Consider the following 27,874-nt stretch of genomic DNA (forward strand, 5'->3'; position numbering starts at 1 on the left):
TGTTTCTCAGAATTAAGCCTTGTTTTGGGATTTTATCATCACCTGTGTAAAACCCTTAACAAGGTGCTATCAAAAAAAAGTAGGTCAAGTTTAGTACCTGGTCAATCGGAGAGAATGATTTCTAATAGGAGAGTAACAACAACAAAAACTTCCTATAGCATTTTTTCCTTTAAACTTGAGACATTTAACCATCAATTTGTATGTTTAGGCACTTGATTCATTATAACACTGATGCCAAGACATACTCATTTCTCTGAAAAGGCAATCCATGTTTCTTCTCTTTCATGCAGCACCCTACAGTAGTATAGTGACTTGCTCAGTAAATATTGGCTGATTCAATCAATTGATATAATTTTAATTGTAGTTGACATACAATATTAGTTTCAGGTGTATAACATAATGATTCACCAATGATATACATAATATCTTTTTTGAAAGATAAAACATCCTATGTGCACTTTCTTAAAATCTTTCCCTAATAGCATATTATTAAACACTTTTATTAAAAAAATGTAACTTTGTGTGAGGTATATATTTATGATTTATGGCTTCATGTTTATTTCAAATTTTATTTTTTTATTTCAGATTTTACATAATCACCAAGATGCAAAGTGTGCCAATTTTTATTTCTCCTTTATGTTCAAAAGAAACCACGCTGTTCAGACATGTACTCATAGCCAAGACATTATTATGCCAAGGGGTAGCAGCCTTAAGCAGAGTTGAATTACCTAAAAGGAAACTTAAGATAAAAATAAAAAACCTCCTGAAAAAAGCCTTGCAAACTCAGGTTGTAGATCATCCTGGAGAGGCAACATAAAGCATCTTAAGCAAAACAAGAAGATGACTACCAAAAAGAACTTCCTAATAAAAACGGGGAGAGTTGCAAGCTTAAGGGATACACTTTTCTTCATTACAAGTTCAGAAAGCTAAAGGCCAAATGGAGAACACGGGCTATCTAGAATGGCATACTTTTTAGGTTCTGTGGAGAGATTTGAAAGAGAAAGAGGGTAAATGCTTCAGAAGAGAAACCAGACGTTGATACAACAGTGACATGTAGTATCACATTTCATTATCTTGTTCACAAAGACATCATAAAAGACTAGGATAAAAGATTGTGTTAACTTTTCACATGCTTAAGGTGTTCTCTTGCTGATAAATGGTCTACTTTTAGAGATACTTTTATTACAGAATATATGTTGATATTTGATAAAAAAATCAGAAAGTGCAACTAACTTAAAAATAAGGAAAGGAAAGGGAAGGAAAGGGAAAGGGAAGGGGAAAAGGGAAGGGGAAAGGGGAAAGGTAAAGTGAAGGGAAGGTACGTTTCCGGTTTCCTTTCCTTTGCCTTTTCCATTGTCCTTTTCCTTTTCCCTTTCCCGTTCCCTTTCCCTTTCCCTTTCCCTTTCCCTTTCCCTTTCCCTTCCTTTTCCCTTTCCCTTTCCCTTTCCCTTTCCCTTTCCCTTTCCCTTTCCCTTTCCCCTTCCGTCACTTCCCCCCATCTCCCCTAATTTCAATATGCTAAAACGTCATTCAACAGTGCTTAAGGAGCACCTGCTATGTATTAGGGACTAAGTTGGAAACTGGAAATACCATAGTGAATAAAATAGACATGGTCTCAGTTCTCAAGGAGTTTATACATACATGTGGTAGGCTTTAAGATTTTTTTAAAAAACAAAACAAAAAACTCCTCAGTCGTGAAATTGCAGACACTAATCGAATAAATATATTTACATACAAGCTTCCTCAAAGCATAAAACTGCAATCAGGAAACCTAGGTGCCACCTTTCCTTCCACCATTCAAGATACACGATCTTATAATACCTCCAGCTATTTAGGTTTCAGTTCTTATCTATAACTCTCAAGAGAGAAGCATTAAAGGCTGCCTATATCTCACAGGAAAACCATGGTGTGAGACAGGCATTCTGCTATCTGTAAAGAAAGAAGAAAAAAAAAATCAAGGGCAAGGAAAGAAAGGGGAGGGAAGAGGAGGGGAGGAGAGAAAAAGCACTCAGAAACACCATCATGTCGTAAGTATTAAAGATACAAACGTCTCTAGAATCTGCCCTTCAAGTTATATACTGATTACTACACTGATCTATCAAGACTATTAACATTCTTTCACCCTGGCCTTAATTGCAAAATAAAATGAGTAACAACAAGAAGTTTAAACTTCCATGACTCTTCATGTGTGTGTACCCACAATACAACCAACACTACCACCACCAGAAACAACAGCACAGGGTAGAAAATGAGGAAATGGAGCTTTTGGAGTTAACATCGTGAGACCTTAGAGGAGCATGAAGAATTTTTAAGTTGGAAGAGACAGTCCCCTATTTATAGCTACAACTTTTGACAAGGCTAGTGTTGGTTTTTTTACATGTTTTATACTCAGAACTAAGTTTCAATGATGATTAAATTATTCAAAGTACAACTCTAAAATAATGAGGCTGGTTTTCCTGTAGTTCTGTAAAATTGGTGTTGTTACTTAGTATTTGTCCTTCATGAATACTTCACAATGCTTCTCCTTCTGCAGTAGTCTTAACCTGAACACTGATCTTTATAGTTGTAAGAGTTCAGAGGGAAACTAAGAAGCTAACCAGGGAATTATAGAAAAATAAATGAGAAAACTTTGGTTAATCAGATCACTACTAGAATTTGAATGTTCACATTTATGTTGTAAAAAGCAAAAGGAGAAAAAAGGGGGGGAAAAGGTGTGGAAGGAAGGCAGAAAGGAATCTCATTAATCATAAGCAAAAATGTTATTAAACATCCATTTACTATATTCCAGGATACTGCAGTAAGGGCTGAAAAATATGACACAATCCTTATCCTCCAAGTGCTTACAATCTAGATAGGAGATATTAATCTAATTACATACAACTGTCAAAGAGCATGATGAATGCTATACTTTAAAATATTCTGCAAATTACAGACTGTCTAATTCAATCAAGCACTGGCAAAGTCTTCACAGGGGAGGTAACATAGTTTGGGTTCAGGACAAATTCTTAAGAAAGAAGGAGTTGTAGGCAGAACATGAACAGAGGCACAGAGGCACAAAGTACACAGTGAAGAGTTTAGTGTGAAGTATACTGCACAGCAAATGAAACTGATAAACTGGAGACAGGGCTGGAAAGGTTAAGGTTAAGCCCTAATTGTGAACTGCCTTAACTATCATGTTGAGAAACATGAAATTTATCCTGAAGGTATTAAGAAGACGGTGATGGGGCGCCTGGGTGGCGCAGTCGGTTAAGCGTCCGACTTCAGCCAGGTCACGATCTCGCGGTCCGTGAGTTCGAGCCCCGCGTCAGGCTCTGGGCTGATGGCTCGGAGCCTGGAGCCTGTTTCCGATTCTGTGTCTCCCTCTCTCTCTGCCCCTCCCCCGTTCATGCTCTGTCTCTCTCTGTCCCAAAAATAAATAAACGTTGAAAAAAAAAAATAAAAAAAAAGAAGACGGTGAAAACTTCTATGGAAGGAAATGTAATAAAATTTGGGTTTTAGAAGTGAAAATTCTGATATTCACACAGAATATTTATCATTGTAATATACAGCTATATCATTGGGAAAGAGAGTGAAAAGAGAAGACCAATTAGTTGTTTTGCTTACCCTCAATGTTGCTCATTTTATTTGACTGTTGCTACAGTAGTTAGAAATTGATCTATTATGACCCCATACCATACTCTGGATATTAACCAAAATAAATTCATGAACTGTGTTTATTTGACCTGCATTTGATCCTTTTGCTTTTAAGTGGACAGCAGGAAAAAGAAGTTCTGATCTTTGACTAATTTGAGGGTCCTGCACTCCAAAGGAAAACTCCAGGCCTAAAAATTTCATTATTCTTTTGTCTAATGATGTAAGTTGGGACATATAATTGCAATCATTTTTAAGTATCCACTAAGTATATTATTTTACATATTTGCTGAAAGTATCATTTAAGTTTCATTTCTTCAAACTTTTTTTAAATTTGAGAGAGAAGAGCGCATGTATGTGAGTGGAGGAGAGGAACAGAAGGGGGAGGGGGAGAGGGAGAGGGGAAATCTCAAGCAGGCTCCATGCTCAGCACTGAGCTGGACACGAAGCTTGATCCTGTGACCTTGGGATCATGACCTGAGCTGGAATGAAGAGTTCCTCAACCGACTGAGCCACCCAGGTGCCCCCAAATTTGTTTTAAATACTCAAAGAGAAAGAAAGAAAAATTGGTTGATTAAGTGGTTTCTACTTCTAAAGATACCTCCAAGCATTCCACTTATATTGCCCCAGAACCCAGACAAGAGTCAAATTCTTTCGTTAACATTATCCCCATAAAACTCTGACACAACTCTGAGTGACCCTGAATTGACTTTACATTACTTACTTCTTTAGCCCAGTATAACTGAAGATCATAGATAAGTTCTCTATCTCTGCTACAGAAAAATAAAGTTATATTTTGCACACTTGATTAGAAAACTGAGAACTGTGCCTAATACATACACATATATTACAAAATTAGAATAACCAATAACCAACCAACCTGAGTGATCCTAAAAGACCATATCACTCCAACCCCCAATACTTGCCACATAACACTGCCTTAATATTCTGGGGTTAATTCTTTCATGTCCTTAATCTCCATTCATCTCCATTTACATCAGCCAACAGGAGAAGCCCAAAACTCTAAACATCCCTTATGACCCAGGCTCATCACCAAAGAGCTCTGTGTAACCCTAAGTGATGCCATCTCTCCTTCGACAACACTGAAATCTCTTCTGTTCTGCCCTCTAAAACTCAGATCACTAGTAAAATCTCCCATATCTTCCTAAAACTTTTCTCTGAACTTACTCTCCAATTTTTTTTCTAACAAACCAGAGGACACTGCTTTCTGGGAAGTCCTCTGAACTAGCTGTTTTCTCTGCCATATCCTGCAAAGAACTGGGCCTGGGAATAGGCTCAACGGCTTCCCTGATCCTCACTGCCACTATTTTTTTTTTTTTTAATCTCCTCCCTAAAAAAAAAAAAAACCTCACTTTGGATTTCATGTCTTCCAACCATACACCCATCACTACTTCTTACTGCAATAATCTATATGATCCAGAGGTCAACACCCTCACCCACATTCTTTGAAGATTTTAGCTCCAGGATCACTGTCACTCTCTGCGTCAGAGACAAGAGTCCTCATTAAACATTCTACCTGCTCCCCTATATCACTCAGTCTGCAGCAAGGCAAGCCTATGTGAATGATTCTCACCGATAACATATGACCTAAAGCTAGATAGTACCTCTCTAAGCTTTAGAGGCAATCAAGAGGAAGTGTGCTTTCCTTATTTCTTTCTCTTTGCTTATCTGCTGGCTGAATGCAGAACATCCACAGGATCAGCAGTGTGACTAAATGGCAGATGCCCAAGTGACTGCTTGCAAAAGAGTTAAACTGTGACCACAGCAATGTACTTTTCCTGAATAAGAAATCAATTCTCTTGTGTCAAGAGACTGAGATTTTTGTGGTTGCTTTTTAGAACCGGTGGACAGCACTGACTAATAGGACCTATTAGAGGAAACTGAAACATTTGACCATTGCCACCTTCTTGACACACTTTCTTAAATCCTTCTGGACACTGCTGTCTCTGTGTTCCCTTCCTACCTCACTACCAGCTTTATTGGTTTTCTTGCTACTTCATTGTCCCTAACTCTAAATGTTGCAGTGTCCAAAGATTCAGTCTTTGGGCTATTAACAATTCTCTACAAACGCTCTCTTCTTAGATGATCTCACTTAGTGTCATGACTTTAAGTATCTTCTACATGGTGACAATTCCCAGGAAACACTCTTGATCTAGCCTCTAAACACCAGACTATTTATCTGTCCATTCAACATCTCCATTTAGATGTTTAATAGAATTTCAAATTTAACATGGCCAAAGCAAAACTCTTATGTCTTCCTCTGTCCCCACACCTTTGCTTTTATATTCTTTAAAGTCTCAGAAAACAGCAAATCTACCCTTCCAGTTGCTCAGTGAAAATAACTGATCCCCCCCTCTCACACACACCACACATCTAGACAGCTGGCGCAATTCTATTGGCTCCATCTCAAAATATATCATAAATTTGACCTTATTTCCTCTAGTGATACTTCACTCAGCCAAGTCACCATGATTATAGGCAGATACTACCTCAATAAGCTACAGGTCAACAGGTCCACTTGCTGCTATACTTTCTTCCCTATGGTCTAGTCTCAACACAACACCCAAAGTGACACTATTAACATAGCCAAAAAGAGTTCTATCATTTCCCTAACCAATATCCTTCTCTGGCATCCTGTATTACTCATTTTTACTAGTCCAAATCCTTACAATGACTTATTAGTCTCTACAGGATTTTTCTTCCCCATTGCCTTTTTACTTCCTCTTCCATCCCTCTTCCCAGTGATCTCTGCTCCAGCCTGGCTGACCTCCTTGCTTTTCCCTGAAAACAAAAATACTAGCCGAAATACTGGGTTAGAGAACACAGTAGAAGAGGAACCACATCCCCACCACCTTTCTCCCAATCCATTTCCTCAAGTCCGTGGGACATTTCAGAAGGATTTGGAGAATTTTAGCAAAGCAGGAATAAAGGCAGACCGATACCAGTCTGTGAATCTTATTATAGACCTATTCTTCCATTCTGTTGCTGTGGCTTGGAAAGCACTTGAAAATGAGAAAGAGGAAAATGTTGGCCTCTTCCAAAACTTACGAGCTATGGAAAAGTAAGACTTCAATTCAGTAAGCATGGTTGAGTGCCTACTTGTAACTAGGACCTAAGGGTAAGAAAGATGTGTAAGACTGAGATTGTGCTTTTGAAAAGCACATTTTGAAAAAGGGTAATAGGTGGGTAACAGACTTACTAAATGGACAGGTAGTGCAATAATTGTAGCATCACTGTCTTATAATGACCCTTAACCCTGTTCTAAATCACATATGTACAGTAATGGAAAAGAAGCTATTACTCATTCCTAATCCTAATAATGATTTTGGTGTCACCAGAAAGAAATATAAACATGCCTCTTGCAAAAGAAAAAAAAGTCAATTTTCAGGTTCATAAATAACCTAACTCTGTACTTTTTTCTCCATTTCCGTGGCTACAATCTGCTGAAAATGTTCATTTCTATAAAGAAGGGTAACTCACATTTCTGGAAGGGTCTTTCTCCTTCTGCTCCATCCTACAAACTGCTCTCAACCACAGGATACTATTCAAGAATTAATTGCACCATACATAAAAAAAATCAAAGTTCTCTATCTGGTTTTCGAAGCCTTGTATAAGCTGGTCTTGCCTCTCTGAATCTGTTCAACTTTATTTTCCACTATTTCCACTGAAGAATCTCCACTCCAATCAATGTCTTCCCCCCCCCCCCCGTTATTCCCATCCAAGCGACCTGCCCCCTCTTGATTATTGCAAATCTTATCTACTTAAGACATACCACAAGTTGTACTTCTCTAATGAAAATTTTTCCAGTTCTTAAAGTATATAATAATGGCACCTTTCCCCCTAAATTTTCCTCAGTTTTATAAATCTGGTCACATTGTACATGACTTTTTTTTTTTTTTTTTTTTTTACCTGTTAGAACCTAAAGTTCATGAGAACAAGAGCCATGTCATCTACTGCTTTCAATTTCCCAAAGTACTTAACACAGAGTTAAGAACACTGTAGGAACTAAAAATTCTATTTACTGACTATCTGACTAAAGATAAAATCTAACATCAATATCTTGGGTTACACATGGACTACTCTTGTCAGTATTCAACACTATAAAACATAATTAAATGTGTGATGCAGCAGGAATATCCTGAAAGATTATGTGCACCAATTTAAAATGTACTACAAGATGCTACTTCTCCTCAATAATTGATAAATATCCCTGGAAAATCTGGGAACAGACATCAAAAGGTATAGGACATCAATACAAATCAATTAAAGAAATGGGAGCAAAAAAAGTTTGAGGAATGTGATATTTAAGCCCCTAAATAAAAAATAAAAAGAGAGAAAAAGGTTTTATTGAGTTGTATAGTTATTTACTGAATACCTGCTCAATGCCAGAAATCGGTGTTAGATTCTGGGAAGAAAGTAAATAAGTCTTGGGGAAAAACAGTTTATTCAATAAATGGTGCTGGGAAAACTGGACAGCCATATATGAAAGAATGAAACTGGAGCCCTATCTTACACCAGACACAAAAACTAACTCAAATGGATTAAGGACTTAACAAAATGTCACACCTGAACCATAACACACAGGCAGTAAGCTCTGTGACATTGATCCTGGCAATCATTTTTTGAATCTGACACCAAGAGCAAAGGCAACATAAGCAAAAATAAACTAGTGGGACTATATCAAACTAAAAGGCTTCCGCACAGCAAAGGAAACCAGCAACAAAATGAAAAGGCAAACTACTGAATACAAGAAACTATCTGCAAATCATATAACTGGCAAGGGGTTAATATCCAAAATATGTAAAGAACTCATACAACTCAATAGCAAAAACAAACAAAAAATCTAATTAAAAATTGGGCAGAAGATCTAAATAAACATTTTCCAAAGAAGGCATACAGATGGCCCATAGGTACATCAAAGATGCTCAAAATCATTAATTGTCAAGGAAATGTAAGTCAAAACCAAACTAATATATTACTTCACACCTGTTAGAATGGCTATTATCAAAAAGACAAAATATAACAAGTGCTGGTGAGGATGCAGAAAAACGGGAATTCTTGTGCACTATTGGTTGAAATGTAAATTCGTGAAGCCATTATGAAAAACAGTATAGAAAGTTCCTTCAAAAATTAAAAACAGAACTACTATATGATCTAACAATTCCACCTTTGGGTATTCATCTAAAGAAAATGAAAATACTAACTAGAAAAGATACGCACCTCCATGTCACTGTAGTATTACTTACACTAGCCAAGATATAGAAACAACCTAAGTGTCTGCTTATAGATGAATGGAAAAAGAAAATGAGGTTAATACACATATACACATATATGTATCTATATATGTATAGGCATGTGTGTGTGTGTATATAATATATGGAAACATATAATGAAATATTATTCAGCCATAAAAAAATGAAAATCTTGCCATTTGTAATAACAGAGATGGGTTGCAAGGACAGTGAAATAAGTCAGACAAAGAAAGACAAATACCATATGATCTCATTTCTATGTGGAACTTAAAAACAAAACAAAACAAAAACCAAACTCATAGATACAAAGAACAGGCTGGTGGTTTCCAGAGAAAAGGGGTGGACGAAATGGGTGAAGGGTGTGTCTGAAATGGGTTAAGGGGGTGAAAAGGTACATACTTCCAGCATAAAAGAAATAAGTCATGGGGATGTAATGTACAGCATGGTGACTATAGTCAATAACACTGTATTGCATATTTGATGGTCTCTCAGAGAGTAAATACTAAAAAATTTTTCATCACAAGAAAAAACATTTTTGGTAACTATGTATAGGGATGGATATTAACTAGCCCAATTATGACCATTTCACAGTGTACATGTGTATTGTATCACTATGCTGTAAACCTGAGATAAATTAACATATGTCAATTATACCTCAACTTTTAAAAAGTGAACAAGTCAGATATGGTTCTTGATACACATATTCTAGACTAAGAGAAAGAAAAGAAAGAATGAAAAACTCTGGTAGGTGTTACAAGGGCAGAAAAGAAGTGCTAAGGTAGGGAATCCTGGCAGAGTGGCACAGACTTACTTGAGAAAGACTGAATAGAGGTTTCTTTACTGAAAGCATAACATTTAAACTAAGACTAGGAGTATGAAGAGTACATAGCTACAAAAAGAGCAATGAACTTTTGCCTTGTTCCATCTGAGAGAGCAAGATGGGTCACCAGGAGCTCTACTGTGGCCATCCAAGGAAATTTGGCCTGGGTTGTCATTCCTGCCCCATCTGCACAAACCGGCAAGGTCTAATGTGGAAATACTGTGTCACTATGTGCCTCCAGGGTCTCCTTCAGTATGGGAAGAATATGGGCTTCGTTAAATTGGATTATGTGAGCCACCTTGAATGGGTCCTCCAAGATACCTACTGTAATGCCTATTCATTGTACATAAAATAAAAATACTTCCATTTTGAGTGTTTTAGTGTGTATGTGGGGGGTGCGGGAGCAATGAGAACAGTGGAAACAGCACATGCAAAAGATCCCAGGCAAGAAAAAGCATGGAGTGTTTGAAGAAAGAGGATCATTGTAAGAAAAAAAAGAAAAATGACAAATGATGAATGGAAGAACAGGACAGAGGCTAAATCAGGTCAAACTTTGTAGGCCATGGTAAGGAGTTTGGATTTTATCTCAAATGCAATAAGAAGTTACTGAAGTGTTTTAAGCAGGGAATAAAATCATCCAATTTAGATTTGTAATAGGATGATTCTTGCTGTCATCTGGACAATGGATTAGGGTAACTGAGAACAGATGATGAGATAATTTGGAAATGACACAAGTGAAACTATTTAGGACATCCTTACATTATTCTGTACAAGAAATTGTGTGGCTCTGATTTGGGATACAGCATATGAACAGAATGGACAGGGGAAAAAAGCCACTGAATTCAAAGTTTCATCCTTGAATAACATGGTCAATGGTGGTGGTGGGGGTGGGGTACATAGTTGTACAGATCTGACACATTAGGCTTGAGTGGTTGAGTGGCCTGTAAGATACCTAAACAGAAATGTAGACAACTGGATGTGAGACAGGAAGGAAGGGAGGGAGGAAGGAAGGAAAGGAGGGAGGGAGGGAGGGAGGAAGGGGAGACTGGTATAACAAAACAACTCAGTCAAGACAAATGTAGCATAGATCATCAGTGTGAAAGAAGTGTTATTATGTAAACATGAATGGAAATACTGGCCTTTAAGGCAACTTTAAGATGATTAATATCAAACAGAGAAAAGAAAATATAAAATTACCCTGGAAGGAACTAGATAAAACAATAAGCTTCACTTTGCTTAGAGCTTATACCTTTCCTTTTAAAATGTAAACATAGGGGCGCCTGGGTGGCGCAGTCGGTTAAGCGTCCGACTTCAGCCAGGTCACGATCTCGCGGTCAGTGAGTTCGAGCCCCGCATCGGGCTCTGGGCTGATGGCTCAGAACCTGGAGCCTGTTTCCGATTCTGTGTCTCCCTCTCTCTCTGCCCCTCCCCCGTTCATGCTCTGTCTCTCTCTGTCCCAAAAATAAATAAATGTTGAAAAAAAAATTAAAAAAAAAATAAAAAATAAAAAATAAAATGTAAACATAAAAAAATGTGAAATTTACTTTCTATCTGAATGTGTTTTTATCATTTTCTAGAACTTCCACATACCTTCCTTTTAAAAAAATGTTCATTTTTAAAATTTTTAAAAATGTTTTATTACCTATTTTTGAGAAAAGAGAGACAGAGCGTGAGTGGGGGAGGGGCAGAGATAGAGGGAGACAGAATCTGAAGCAGGCTCCAGGCTCTGAGCTGTCAGCACAGAGCCCGATGCAGGGCTTGAACCCATGGACCGCGAGATCATGACCTGAGCTAAAGTCAAACACTTGACCAACTGAGCCACCCAGGTTCCTCTAAAATGTTTATTTTTTAGATTTATTTTTGAAGAGAGAAGAAGAAAAAGAACACAGGCAGGGGAAGGACAGGGAGAGGGAGACAGAGAATCCCAAGCAGGCTCCGTGCTGTCAGAGCAGAGCCTGATGCGGGGCTTAAACTCACAAACCATGAGATCATGACCTGAGCTGAAATCTAGAGTCCAACACTTAACCAACTGAGCACCCAGGTGCCACTTTATTTAAGTCTTATAATAATACTTAAATCTGTGAGCTTTTGTTTGTATACTTATTACCATATTCTAAATGAAGAAAATCCAGGTGTATGAGGTTAGCTTGACATGGGAGTAGGAATAGGATCAAAAGCTAGATTTTTTGGTCTCTAATCTACTGGCTTTTCCACCATACCTTCTTAACTTGATCCGTATCTTACACTGATCATTATTTTTGGCAACTTAATTTGGCAACATAAATTTAAATAACTTGAAGAAAAAGTGATTTTTACATAGTAAGACTATTTTTAAATTTCTAGAGTTTAGAGAGTATATAAAGCTTTAAGCAACTTGCCATAGAAACTGCAATAATGCCTGAGACTTTTCATCAAAATACAAACTACATTCGATACTATCACTCTTGAAAGCCCCTTGGGAAATAATGGCTTTTGGATTCTGCAAGTCAGCGTGACATGGCATGCAAAATTGCATCTCATGCTGAGCCAACCAGGAAAATATATGTCATCACCATGTGACATTCAGAATTTCATCTGGAAACTATAATCTTGTTCTGACTGCTAAAAAGGGGGGGGGGGAGGAAGACTGCATACAAAACAATTTGGTTGAATTTTAGCTGAATTCCTGCCAGTTCATGTAAAAACTAAAATAACTTATTTCCAAAGAACTCTGTATTCAAAAACCTTTCAATGTACTTATTAACATCACAACGTTTTCTCAAAGAACTTCAAAATTAACTGACACACTTTTGAAATCTTATGATAGCTCAAATTAATGAATCACTAGAAAAAGTTCTTTATAATGAAACAAAGTTGTAAAATTAATAAACTGTCTGAAGTAGAACATCAAAAACACTTCCTAATTCCTTTACCCCAAATGAATAAACTCTAGATAAAGAAACATGAAACCTGCTGTAGGCAGCCATCTGTCTTATGCATCCTGTAGCTTTCAAGTTTAGATTTTCTCCTGGGCTCCTAATTCATATGTGCAATACCTTCATAAACCATTTACCTCATCCTATCAAAACACAAATCTGTGAATGTGATTTAGTCTAAGTGTTATATAATCAACATTTTGTGTTTTAAACCTGTTGTGACTAATTGGAAAATGAAAAATTAGTGGACATAAACTAGAATGCCTGCCTGCCTCACAAATTATTCCCAGGAGCCATGTTTCTGCTACTCTTCCATCTTCTGGTGTAACATCTCATGCTCCTAAACACAGAAGAGGATATATGACCTAACTTGGGCTGTGACTGGGCCAATCATAGTACCTAACCTCCCGGGCCACAGTGATTAAGATGTATGCACATGATCTAAGAGAGGCCAAAGAAAATCCTCCTCAGGTAGGTTTTCAACAGATACTAGACCAGATCTTTCTCTTTGATCACAGAGAATTAAGTATGTGAGTCCACAGGAACCACAGCCATGTACACTGCTAAGCCAAGAAACCTATGTTCAGCAAAAAAAAAAAAAAAAAAAAAGTTAAACCAACAAAAAAGGCAGAATCCTGATGGTATGGAGTCTCTGTTTTGAAGTCACTCCAAAGGAAAGATCTTTACTTTTCTTACCATTTTGGTTATGCGAATCAACAAAATATTCCTGCTTTTTAAAATTTAAAATAAATTTTAAAAGTTTCAGTCTCTTGCAACCAGAATCCTAATTTAAAAATGTGTTCTTCCCTATTAAAAAAGTCACCTATCTATTAAGAGGAAAACCAGGCAATTCTTAATAGGTGTACCTGCCCAGCCCTCACAATATCATTACACAGCCTACATCCAAAATGCCCAAGCATATCATGGAGCTTACTTCCCCATTTCACAACCTTACTTCTTCAAGAACTATCCAACCTTACTGCCTGCCTGCCTTCCTTAATTGGCTTTCACTCCTTCCATTATCATACCCACTGGTCACTGTCTCTATGACACTGCCTGAACTTGCATATTTGGAGATGTTATTGATTTTATCTCCATCTCCAGAAGATTTCTTCAACTATGTTAGTCAATACTTTTCCCAGTTTAACTAGGCTCCTTGGCACTCTCCCACCTGAGCCTTATAAGGAACTTCCTTCAGATAACCCTAAACTTACATGTAACAACATCCTAATATAGCAGTGAGCTCCAATAATGTAGTGTGCAAAACTGTAAGACCATCCATTGAGCTCTGGGGAAAAATATGAGAATGTCTGTTCATATTTACTTTTATCTAAAAATGAGAAAGACACATAGTTTGTTAGTATTTAGTAAATTAGGATTACATTGAGGTCCATCCCTAAGTCAGAAGGCTACAGATAACAAAATGCTAAATATACTGGAGGAAAATTAGACATTCAATAACAAGAAGAAATTGGCACAGGCCCTTCAATCTTTCATTGACTTTAAATTAATTGTGGCATATTACCTACATACACAAAGTTCATCAGATTTCTAAATTTTGTTCTCTACCTTTAACTAATCCTCATAATTTGTATATACATTTTCAAAAGATTCCTATATAACAGACATATCTAAACCTATCGATTAAAGATATCACTAATTTATTTAAAAGAAAAAGGCAACACTTTCCCATTAAGTTGGAAGACTATCTTACTGATATAAGGAAGATGGAAATCTATCACCCTTATTTCAACAAAGGCCTTTGACAAAATGGGTAGGACTGAAAAAATAAGTGTCCTCAGTGCACTAATGATGGTCTTTTCCCTCTAGGATATACTGTATCTCAGTGAGGTGGCTTTTCAATGATGTCAGCCACTAAAATCAACTATTAAAATAAGCTGAATTAAGAACTAAACCTTAAGTTTTTACAACACAGTATTAAATTTTATTTTAAGAAGTGAAGCACAATATTAGTCTCACTGAAATATTACTGATATATTGATATATTGATATATTAAAACTCTATCAGAATAAAAACATTTAAATGTTAATGAAATTATCTTTTGTGTTTTATAGTATACTAGTGATACACATATTTAATGTATATATCAATAAATGGTACACTCCAGATGCTTGCCCAAAGATTTTTGCCAAATAGGAATGCACTAAGAAAAAAAGGTGAAGGCTAGTAAAGATGAACTATTTGCAACCAGGCTGTGTTCTCTGTACTTGTTTTAATTTAATCACTTACTGTTTAGTAATGCTTTTAACAAAATATGAGCCTGCTTCAGATGTGTTCATGGAAACCAAAAACAGTGCTTTTCTGGGGTTTTTTCTCCTTTGTAGTCTAAATAAAATAATTCCAATAGAATGTAGATATTGAAAATAATTTCTCAGCATTAAAATACTTTACCTTCTAAAGTCATCTCCATTGAGAAAATTTAGTACAGTTTATATTCTACTTTCAAAATAAAAAATGAGAGTAAAATTGGACATATTAAAAGAAATCATACCTAAATAAGTCGTCTGCTATACAAGACCTAGAGAAATTAAAAATAAGCCAAGAAGGTACAAATATGAATAATAATTACATATACTTTTCAAGAATCAAAGTTCCAAGAGGGAAAGAATTATGTGCATGCTACATAAATTGTAATATATTTTTTTAAAAAATCAATAAACCTAGTATGCTTAAAAAACTCAACACGTTTTTGGAAGTAATGAACAAACACTAACTATAAAACGTTCTGCCACACACACCAAGAGACACACTAAAAAAGTATAAATTACATTTTTTAATGAACTGATGATTTACTTGAGGAGTCCTCATATCAAAACTAGCAATGCAAGAAATTCAGGTATGTTGTAGTACCAAGTGAGTAGTGTAATTACCAGATATGTCTATAAAAGAAGATCATCAAATGATGCATAGATATGTTATGAAACATTAAAAAAACAAAATGTTAAAAATACTCCATAGCTACAACCATCTAGACTATTATGGCTGATATAACATTATAATATGGCATCTGTTGAAATTCTTTAGGAAGATAAGCTTAGAAATAAACATATAATTCAAATACTCAATTTTATGTCAAGTTCTACAGATCGTTAATGCTTTACCTCATAAATTCTAGATTTAGAAATAAAAAATAATGGTTCTTCAAAATACAAATGGAATAAGGCAATTTAGTAAATGTATATTTTCCTTAAGTTCTCTGATTACTTTCTGGATGGTTTTTCCAATTTTTTTTTTTTGATGTACTTCATTAGATATACTTCATTTTATTCTAAACCTTATTCTATTCCAAAAGGGGAAAATATACTTTAAAACACATTTTATCCCTGAGAGAATAAAATCAATTGTATATTATGCAATGTTTTCCAATGCCTTAATATTTTCCAATGAAATTAAATACCTAATTAATCACAAAGGAATGGAATTTTATGCTAAACTACATGATTAAAGTGAGCAACTTCTAATATACATAAGTCCACAAAAAATTTATTTTGCATACATTAATACTAACTTCACCCTATAACTAGGAACATACCTACTGAACATTCAAGTTTAATCAAATTAAGGATGACTTAAACACTTTTAGATGAATAACTATATTGTATTTATTTACAATGCACAATTCTTAAAATTAGAATCCAAATTACATCAGTGCCTTCAGGAGCAATTCTTACTAGCAAAACTTGGAAATCTCACCACTTAAAGCCATCCTACAAGTTACATTGCCTGTGGACAAAATGATTTTAAAAAAATTTTTTTAACTCTTTTTTTAAAAATTTAAAAAAAAATTTTATATATTTTTTGAGAGACAAAGAAAGAGTAAGCACAAGCAGGGGAGGGGCAGAGAGAGGGGGGATCAAGGATGCAAAGTTGACTTTGCTGACAGCTGTGAGCTGGATGTGGGGCCCAAACCCACGAACCAGGAGACCACAACCCAAGACATAACCAATGTCTGTATACTCAAATTTCTTGACAGAGTGGGGTACACTGTGGCTGTTTCAAATCCCATCCATTTCCAAATAAGTGAAGCTCCTCAGGCCAAGTGAAATTTTTCTGCCTCTTTGTTCTTGATGAGTCTACTGCGTACCAGGCAGTTGCCCACCCTCATCTTGAAGTGCTGTTCAGTTATGTCATATATATGTCATATGTACACAGGTATACATGCATATGCATACACCTTTACTGCCTACTTCTCAGAATAATGCTTCTCAATCTCTCCATTGGCTCATTCTCCTTAATCTTTAAAGAAATAGTTGCTCAGAATTTAATTTGGGGCTTTTTTTCTCATTTTTCTGTGTATGCTTTCCCCGGGAGAGGATACACTCTGTGGTTTTGATTGTGTATGATCCATATGTCAATGACTCATAAGCCTCTATCACTCACTGTGAAAAATCTAAGCAACATCTCAGACATGACAACACTTTCACTGACACGGTCTTCTGATACTCTCATTTAAAGGAAAATATTTTCTACTTTCTCCCAAAGCTCCTACTTACGGTATTCCATTTTAAGTTCTGTGGCAGAGGCTGCTAAATAACCTGCAGTATCTATTCTCTTTTTTTCTTAGTTAGAGCCCAGTGTTTTGGTCATGCATATGGGCCTTTAAAAGTACAGACTAGGGGCGCCTGGGTGGCTTGGTCGGTTAAGCGTCCGACTTCGGCTCAGGTCATGATCTCACGGTCCGTGAGTTCAAGCCCCGCGTCGGGCTCTGTGCTGACAGCTCAGAGCCTGGAGCCTGTTTCAGATTCTGTGTCTCCCTCTCTCTCTCTGCCCCTCCCCTGTTCATGCTCTGTCTCTCTCTGTCTCAAAAATAAATAAACGTTAAAAAAAAAAAAAAAAGTACAGACTACACTCCTGAGACCCTATACAGTTCTAGATATGATCACACGAGTAGTTTCTTTTTTTTTTTTAATTTTTTTTTCAACGTTTATTTATTTTTGGGACAGAGAGAGACAGAGCATGAACGGGGGAGGGACACAGAGAGAGGGAGACACAGAATCGGAAACAGGCTCCAGGCTCTGAGCCATCAGCCCAGAGCCTGACGCGGGGCTCGAACTCCCGGACCGCGAGATCGTGACCTGGCTGAAGTCGGACGCTTAACCGACTGCGCCACCCAGGCGCCCCTCACACGAGTAGTTTCTGGCCAAGAGTATAGTAGCAAAATTGAAGTGTAGAACATCTGTATACTTTACAAAGAGGTAAGGCAACTTATTGTTTCTCATTTCTGCTCACTAAAATGCAGATACGATACAATGTTGAAGCATCCATTGTGGACAGTTAGTCAAGTCTGGTAACAAAGGCCACCCATACCAGAATAAAAATGTACCTGACCCTGGAGAGCCTTAACACCTTGCGGTGTCTACCGTTAAGCTTTCACATGACAGACAAAACTCAATCTTGTTTAAACTACTGTTACCGAGAGTTTTCTGATATTTTCAGCCAAAAGTAACTCAACCTTAATTATTATAACTACATTGTTTAACCCTTGCTTAGTTTAAAAATACTATATTTTCAGGGGCACCTGGGTGGTTCAGTCAGTTAAGCATCCAGCTCTTGGTTGCAGCTCAGGTCATGATCTCATAGTTCGTGGGTTCGAGCCCTGTGTCAGGCTCTGTGCCGACACCGTGGAGCCTGCTTGGGATTCTCTCTCTCTCCCTCTCTCTCTCTCTGCCCCTCCCCTGTTCTCTCTCTCTCAAAATAAATAAATAAACTTAAAAAAGCAATTAAATAAACATACTGTATTTTGAAATGAGGTCAGAAAAAAATGTAATTAGGGATATTTTACCTGATAACCTAAGTTCCTTGTCAAACATTCTCAAAAAAATTCTGCAGTTTTTCTCGATTTGTAATATACACAAAGTGTTTTTAAAATTTCACGATTTTCATATTTAATTCTCTTTGAGAACTAAATAAGATTAAATTTCCATATTCCTGACAAAAAATGTAAACATCTGAAACATCATAAATTTTTTATTTTTTGAAACACATCAGTGGTTGTGAGATATACTTAAAAATATGTATTAAGAAAGAAAAAATATGTCAGCAGTAGCACTTCACTTCTGAGTGTCATCCAGGAACTTAACACTGAATTAACACCCAATTAAAGAGTGGCAGAATCTTCCATGCTCATCACAGAGGTATAGGTGTTTCCCATCATATCTTTATTGGTAGCTCTGATGTAAAATTCTTCACTATTTTCATCCTATGGGACTGGGCTGAAAATTTAGAGTAATCTCTTGACAAAAAGAATGCCCTGAAGTTAGCCAGTTATATATTGCGTATTAGAGGTAAAAGAGTAGATGACTAAATTTGCACAGACCTAATTTTTAGGGCTTCTTTTGCCTCTAAGAAATGAAAGAAGGCAACTAATATTCACAGAATGACTACGATAATCTGGAACTTTGTGTGTGTGTGAGTGAGAGAGAGAGAGAAAGACAGAGTGTGTGTGAATTTCCTACAGGTTCATTAATACACTGAAAAAATATGCTAGCTACTGAAAGTCACCAGGGTGCTACATACTTTTCAAGTGTTATTTTCCATAATCTGCTAAATAGCTTCATCAAAGCACCTCACACAGCACTGGAAAAAAATTTCCCAACTGGAATGTGAAGCACAGAGTAAAACAGTGATCAAACTTAGAGTTTTCAAAAAGGATTAAATAGTTTAACCTATTATTCTTCCTTTATAAATCAAGAAGCAATACAAATATTCATATTGAGATTTATTTTAAGTTTTTATTTAAATTCCAGTTAACATAGAGTGTAATATTTGTTTCAGATGATAATATAGTGATTCAGTACTTCCATGAAACACCAGGTGCTTATCACAGCAAGTCCTCTCCTTAATCCCCATCACCTATTCCATCCACTGATGAATAAAGATGAGGTATGTGTATATATGTGTGTATACACACACACACACACACACACACACACACACACACACAGGAATATTACTCAGCCATCAAAAAGAATGAAATCTTGCCATTTGCAGTGACATGGATGGAGGTATAGAGTGTAATGCTAGGCAAAATAAATCAGTCAGAGAAAGACATATACCATATGATTTCACTCATATGTGAAATCTAGAAAACAAAATAAATGAGCAAAAATCCCCCCAAGAAATAGACTCTTAACTATAGAAAACTGACAGTTACCAGAGGAGAGGTGGGGGGGGGGGGAGGGGGAGGTGGGAATTAAATACATAATCTGGAAAAAATCTCACTAAACCATTTTTAACCTTGGATAAGTTGCCTGACCTCTTTATTAATCAATCTCCATAATTATAAAGTGAAGGGGTTAGATTGGATAATTTATTCCAAGATACATATACAATCCTGTATGATTTTTTCTAAAGACACATGCATGGCTCCCTCCTTTACCTTTACCTGCTTCAAGTATGTGGTCAAACTTTCATTGAGACCCACTCTATCCAAATTATCATCCCCCATCAACTAAAGTTCTGAACAATTTTTTTTTTCCATTTTATGCTCTTCATTTGGCTTCATTTTGGCAAGTTTCTATTGCTATGTCTTCAAGGTTGATTTCTTTTTCAGTAATGTATACTCTATTGCTAATTCTACCCAGTTTCTCCATTCACATATATTTTTCAACTCTAGAGCTGGGCTTGATTCTTTATTATATCTTCCATTTCCCTACAAAATGTACTCATCTCTCCTTAAATACTTTAACATAGTTACAATACGTGTTTGAATGTACAAGTATTTAATATACCTACTAATTCCATCATCTATGCCATCTCTTTATTTATATTGGCTTCTTTTTCTGGTCAAAGTTTCCTACTTCTTTGCATCTCCTTTGGCTTTTGATTGAATATGTTACACTGTGATTTTAACTTGTTACATGTCTGGATCTTCTTATATTCCTCATAATAGTGTTGGGCTTCATTTTGCCAGCACTTATTCACTGTTTTTGTTGCTTCAGAGCCTTTTTTAAACTGTTTAAAGTGAGTCGAGGGTAGCCTTCATATTTTTGATACTTTATGTCCACTATGAACAAATGGAGGCATGGCTTTTCTGGAACCCCTGTTGAATGTCCTGAATAATCAGTGGGATTGCATTTTATGGACAGTAGGACCTGAATGCCTTCTAGCCCTGTGTGAGCTCTGGGAATCATTCAGACCACAGTTCCTTGGTCATCTTTCACCCAACTGTGTAGAGTCTCATCCCATGCATGCATGTCTTACTATTTATTTAGCAAATATTCAATGAGAACACTACTTTCTCTCTCTCTAGAATTGTATTCCATGATTTGCAGTCATCTCCACCTCCTAATGCTTCAGTCACTCTACCTCCCTAAACTTCAATTCAGCAAGACAGCTGAGCTCAGCTTAATATATTGCACCCTGCTCTATGGTCTGGAGCATGCCGTTAGCAAGAAAGCCAGGGCAATTCTAGGGCTTGACTGTTTTGTTTCTCTTTTACGATGAATCACAGTCCTGTACTGCATATTCTCTAATGTCTAGAAACCTTTTTTTTCTCCCACGTATTTATTTATTTTTTTTTTTTAATTTTTTTTTTCAACGTTTATTTATTTTTGGGACAGAGAGAGACAGAGCATGAACGGGGGAGGGGCAGAGAGAGAGAGAGACACAGAATCCGAAACAGGCTCCAGGCTCTGAGCCATCAGCCCAGAGCCCGACGCGGGGCTCGAACTCACGGACCGCGAGATCGTGACCTGGCTGAAATCGGACGCTTAACCGACTGCGCCACCCAGGCGCCCCTCTCCCACGTATTTAGAAAAGTTTCTTATTTATAGCAGAAATATAAATCTAGTCCCTGTTATACCATCATGGTCAGAAGCTAAAGGTCCATACTTATAAATTGTGGCATGATCTACTAAAATTTACATCATTAATTAACAGATGTCTTAATGTATTATCTTGGTGGTATTCAAGAAGTCAAATTAAAAGACCTTCTATTATTTTAACAGTGCACTTATAGTACTTTGAACTGGAGAAGTAATATATAAACATGTAAGATAAAAATAGCTAGTATTTTTTTAAAAGCTATCACTTATGGAGCATCCTGCTTTTTCAATTTTTCGTTTCCCTTACAGACATTGTCATCAACAGTTCCAAATTAATTTTCATAACATTTCCAAAACATAGGATAAACACATGTCATACCTTTTAGGGGGTTCCTAGTTTTCAAAATAGATTCTCTAGAATATTATTTAGATTTTTGTGATAATATATTGTCTTCATGTGAGACATACTTTTATCCTGGCTTGGCCTGCCCTATGTGCCTATAGCACTGAAATAGTATTGTTCTGCTGTCAACACATTTCCAACCATCAAACATATGTTCTCCCTGTAGCCAACTATTTAATACTGGTTAATTGAGACTGGAGGGGGAAGATGTCTGCTTCCTGTTGAATAATCACAACGTGAAATCAAGCCCAGTGCAGGATCACCAAACTTTGTTGGCCTTCATGTGCGAAAAATACTACATAAGCGTTGGGAATGAACTTAAGACCAAGACTAACTTAGGCTGAAACTACAAAAATAAAAACTCATTTTAACAAGAATTCAGGCATAGTAAGTTAACTCTCACATTTCTCCACTGTAAAATCCAGTTGAAAAATTAAAATGTGCATTTCATAATGATGTGAATATACTTAACACTAACTGAACTATACAATTTAAAGGTTAAGATAGTAAGAGTAAAAAGAAGATGTGTAAAAGGCTATGAATTCATTTACCAAATTCATTACAGTTTATGATGCAATATAAATAATAAGTGAAACAGTGGTAACTTCATTTAGAAGTGGATACAAAGGATCATAGAACTTTTTTCAAGAAAGCACACACACACAAGCGGAGGACGGGCAGAGAGAGAGGTAAAGAAAGAATCCCATAGGCTCCATGCTACCATCAAAGAGCCAAACACAGGGCTCGATCTCAGGAATCATGAGATCATGATCTCAGCTGAAATCAAAAATAATCAACCGAGCCACCCAGGGACCCCTCATAAAACATTTTTTAAATTAAAACTCAAACAGGAACAGTGTACTCTAATTAAAAATAGAACAGAAACTTTTGAAACTTAATTCTAAGCAAAGAAAATGGTTACCACACAGCATTCTCAAGACAGCACTATCACCAAGGTTTCCAGAGAAGTAAAAATGGTGGGCATTCAAGAAGGAAGATACATAAACAATCTATGATCATAGTTCATATATAGTCTGTGCCATGTAATTTAATTTAAATTATAAATGCAATGATAAAGTGTTTTGTTACACAAATGGAAATCTACAATTGTCTTATGGAAGAATATTTATGTTCTGTATTTGCATAGATGATCTAGTTGAGAAAATGAAAGAAGGGAGAGGTAGAAAATTGAGATATATTGTGTTTTGCAAGAATTCACTTTAAGAAAGAACATACTATCAGGAGACAATTCTCTATTGGTCTCTAGTGTTTTTGAATGTCTTGAAAGTGGAATCAGTGAGTGCCTTTGTTCCCAATTGTCCTTTCAAGGATATTTGCATAGCATTCAGCCTCAAAAGGCAGAGATACTGTCCTTCTGAGCAAAGGGCAAGTTTGCTTACACCCTTGCAAGATACAAATAGTGTCTCCCTCTAGAGAAAATGGCAGACATGCCTTCTACCCATTATAAAAGATGCAGGTTCCCTAAATTGAGGGTTCCTCTTCTGTAACATAATCCCTTGAATATAGGTATCATCTGAACTTCTTGGTGCCACCCTGTGGTAATTAGACTTAGGACAGTGACACAAGAAAAAGGTAATACTCTAGTTACTGCTAATACTGTAAGATAATAGTCTTTTGTCTCCATTCTAGGAGTCTCATGTCCAGAATTCATGAAACTGTGGCCCAGATAACTTGATATCTTATTAGCTCAGACATAGGGTAAAATCACAGATCTTTTAGAATTTGTGACACATACCTGTTATTGTTTTTGTTTTTATAGGGCTGCTGGCATATTCAGAGGCCTGATAGGACTGTTGCTTTGCCAGGGGTGCACTTCCAACTGACACCTCATCCTCTTTCCTTCTGCTAATTGGCACAACAAGAGGAACAGCTACCACAGGCTGCTGGAGAGAGGCAAAAAAACACACTGAAATTATTTGCTATTTCTGAAGCAGTGAAGGTTAAACATGGTAACACTGAGGAAAGTCCTTCATAAATGGTGTTGAAGCTTTGCTATTTTAAATCAATCAATGTGTCCCTCCCTCAGTTCCTCCCTCTCTCTTCATATCTGTCTCTCTTATACACACAAAATCACACAGGGACACTTAATTATTTCAATGTAAAATTACAATTCTATGTGAAAAAATAAGATAGCTTGGAAATAAATGGAAGTTAAAATAAATTTCGGTAAAAAGCGTAAAGATAATATGTCAAAGGCAAATCAGAACTATAATTAACTTTGAGAATTACAATTAGTAGGGGAAAAAGGTTACCCTCATCAAATATTTTTAGGATATCTATAAAGTGATTAATTATATGTTACAGTTCAACTTAATAAAGAATTGCTGAAAATTTCTAAGTTTTATCTGACAAAGTGATACCCACAGCATATTTAGAAAACACAGAAAAGTATCTGTAGCTAGAGAAAGCTGGAAAACATTATGATCCTATATTGAATGCATGAGTGCTGAATTGGACAATAAAGCAGCTGTTTCATCTTTATTCAGTGAAATAAAGTCTGATGTTACTGCTGATGACGCCCAATACAATCTTGTCAGATTTTTGGCAAAAAAGAAAAAAAAGGTATTTTTTAAGTTTGCTGCAGGATCAAAGATCAATGTTGAACTGGGTGGAAAACAATCATCCAATGTTGGGTTTTAGCCACAAATTGAGAAGGAAATTGCAGCTTGGGAAACAACAGATGATAACTGTAATACAGCTGCATCAGACGGTAAATCTGGAGGGGCTGGTCAAGCTGCAGTGCAGTCTAGTGTTACTCTCAACAGCACAACAATCATACTTTTAAAAGATCCAACTTTATGTCTCACCCAACCTATATTACTTATTTAATATTACTTTGAATGTGAGTAAATATTCCAATCAGAACACAAGTACATTATCTATATATTACAATCAATCAAGTTATGAAATATAGGGAAAAGGCAAATTATTTTAAAAGTTGCTACTTAAGCTAAGTAAAAGGACAAGAAAGGTGAAAAATGAGAAAATGGAAAGATAAATATATTGTGGGAAACATTACAATGTACAGTAGCTGCTTTCATATTATTTAGTAAAACTGATAATATTTGTACAAACCTAATTAGGAAATAGTATCTTAAGACCAAGATGAGAAAAGTTCAACATACCCTTAAGTTTTGATGCATTTAAAATTACTCAACTATAAAATATGGGAGTTCCTTTTAGGTGGTAGTATTGACTGATTCCATAATCCCTTGAATATCTTGGCCATCATTTATAAACCTGGAATATGACTAAGTATTCCAAAAAATTACACCCATGTTCAGATTCAAATTAATATATTAGAGAAAAATTATGTTAAGCATAGGGTGATATTTAATTCAAGCTAAAATAGCTGAAAGGTGAGATTCATGAAAGCCATAATATTGGTAATATCCAACAACAAACAAAAAAATCATTCTTTTGGGTGACTCAAACTGGGTCATTTTCACATAGGCAAAGAGACATTAAAAGCCCTAAGAAAAACCCTTCCTAACAAGACACCAAGACTCTAATATGTCCTCTATGCAACTGTATTCCAAATATCTACAATTATATCCAAAAGACCCTCCGTAAATATTTCCTGAATGATAGCTAATGTACGCACCATATGTCAGGCAAGAAGAGATACTGGATACAGAGTATCCAGTATTTTAATATTTCAAAATATCAAAATAAACTATTTTTAGCAAACTCCCATTGTTCTACTAATATTCTTCTACCTTTTGGTACTGGATATTTCCTCAAATATTAGTTGTATCCCAGCCCCAGATTTATCCTACCCTTGCAGCATCAGTATTCCATGATCCGAAAATGCCTAAAGTCTTCTGTTGTTGTTCCTGTAAAATTCTCCCTATTAATTTAATAAATGTAAAAAAAAAAAAAACCACCCAGGAAATTATAAAGAATAAGATAACATACACATTCCATTATATCCAATAATTACTGTCTGTTAAAATTTTTATATTTCCTTGTTTTTTAGAGACGAGCAAAATATAGCAGGTAAAGCTAAAATACCCTCCAATTGTGAACCAAGTACCCATTCCTCCCAGAATCAACCACTATTATGATCCTCATATAAACCTTGAAATGTTTTACACCTATCCCTATTCACACCCACTCATATGTATACACCATTTACTTACTTATTTACTTATTTATTTATTTATTTATTTATTTGGGTAGTTTTGGAGAAATATACATTAATGCTTTCATATTGCATATTTCCTTTGAAATTTGGTTTTTGCATTAAATACAATTTTGAGATATCCATATTAAGACCTATTGTATAATTTCTACTAATAAATTATCATATTGTGTGAATATGTTGTGTTTTATTTATCCACTTCCTTAGAGACGGTCATTCAGGTTGTCTCCAGTCTTGTACTACTGCAATGAATACTGCAAGAACAAGCTTATACACAACTCTTCAGGGTCCTTAGGATCTTTTGTTAAGACCACAGTTTTATCCAAAAGGGCAATTTGGGGGTTACAGGCTATGTTTATTTTCAATTTACTAGATACTGCCAATTCATCAATTTTCACTCATAACATTACTATGTGAGTTTATCCATTTTCTCTATTTTCCTCACTACTAAATATTGGCATTTTTTCACCCAACAGAGTTTTAAAAGTGAAGATGAGTAGCCATGAGTTGGTAATTATTAAACCTAGCTGATAAGGTCACAGGGATCAATTACACTATTCTTTCAATTTCCTATGTTAAAAAAAATGTAAGACTAAAATAGTAGCTAAGAATATGATGAATTGTAGTAAAGTATTAATACTATGAAGTACTAGCGAAAATGTAAACTGTAATTCTGGAAGCTATGTGACAATATAACAAAGGTTTCAAAATATGCTGATATACATGGCTTTAAACACTAATTACTTCCCCAAAATATATTCTAAGTGAATACTTAAAGAAAAACATAAAGATTTAGCTATGAACATATTTATACCAATATTCTTCATAACTCTGAATGAAGAGGATTATGGGTATTTATTAGTTTTTCTTTTAAATAAAACTATTATTTTTGAACTTTCAAAAACATATTTTTAAATATATATTTAGATTTTATTTCAAACTGTTATGAAACAGTATAATTAAAATAAAATTATATGAAAATCTTAAGGTGCTTGGTACCTGGAGTGCCTGGGTGGCTCAGTCAGTTTAGCATCCGACTTCAGTTCTGGTCACAATCTCACAGTTTGTGAGTTGGAGCCCTGCATCAGGCTCTATGCTGACAGCTCTGGAGCCTAGAGCCTGCTTCCTATTCTATGTCTCCATCTAGCTCTGCCCCTTCCCCACTCATGCTCTGTCTCTCTCTCTCTCTCTCTCAAAAATAAACATTAAAAAAAATTAAAAATAAATAAAGGTGCTTGGTATCAATCAAATCAATTTTTAATTTACCTCAGTTGCTAGAACATTATCTGACCTTCAGGTATAGCTCTAGTGAACTGGACCTAATTACCATCACTTATAAAGTAACCAACGAAGAATTTACAATGGGATGTTATTCAGTCATAAAAAAGAAGGACGTCTTGTCATTTGTGACAACATGGATGGACCTAATAAGGCAATTAGGCTAAGTGAAATAATTAAGAGAAAGAAAAATACCATATGATTTCACTTATATTATGTGGTATCTAAAACAAACAAACAAACAACAACAAAAAACTCATGGGGGCAGTGGGGATGAATGAGTGACAGGGATCAAAAGGTACAAACTTCCACGTATGAAAGAAATAGGTCATGAGATGTAATGTACAACGTGACTATAGTTAATAGTACCATATTGTGTATTTAAAAGTTGCTAAAAGAGTAATCTTGAAAGTTTTCATAACAAGAAAAAAAATTTGCAACTGTGTGTTGTGATGGATGTTAACCAAAGTTATGGTGATAATTTCACAGTATATACAAATATCAAATCATTACCAGTAACTATCATCAACAATCATCACCTGAAAACTAATATGTCAACTGTATCGCAAAAAGAATTTACAATTAAAATATTTCTCACATTCT

At 35.8% G+C, this 27,874-nt stretch overlaps 2 protein-coding genes across 3 annotated transcripts in view; one reads left to right on the top strand and one right to left on the bottom strand.

The window, feature by feature from the left end:
* Positions 1-27,874, bottom strand: part of VPS13B (vacuolar protein sorting 13 homolog B) — an 820,834-nt gene that overhangs the window by 432,475 nt on the left and 360,485 nt on the right. Inside the window, exon 21 of one of the 2 annotated variants that reach the window (XM_030304021.2) lies at positions 23,585-23,732. In XM_030304021.2, the coding sequence (XP_030159881.1) occupies positions 23,585-23,732 (148 nt within the window). The remainder of the gene's footprint in view (positions 1-23,584; positions 23,733-27,874) is intronic. The other variant, XM_032591891.1, reaches the window with a different exon arrangement.
* Positions 9,817-10,078, top strand: LOC115506494 (40S ribosomal protein S29-like). Its single transcript, XM_030304509.1, has one exon. It carries the CDS (start codon positions 9,842-9,844, stop codon positions 10,076-10,078), a length of 237 nt encoding a protein of 78 aa, XP_030160369.1. The 5' UTR covers positions 9,817-9,841.

Source organism: Lynx canadensis, chromosome F2 (assembly GCF_007474595.2).
Source record: "Lynx canadensis isolate LIC74 chromosome F2, mLynCan4.pri.v2, whole genome shotgun sequence".
Taxonomy (NCBI): domain Eukaryota; kingdom Metazoa; phylum Chordata; class Mammalia; order Carnivora; family Felidae; genus Lynx; species Lynx canadensis.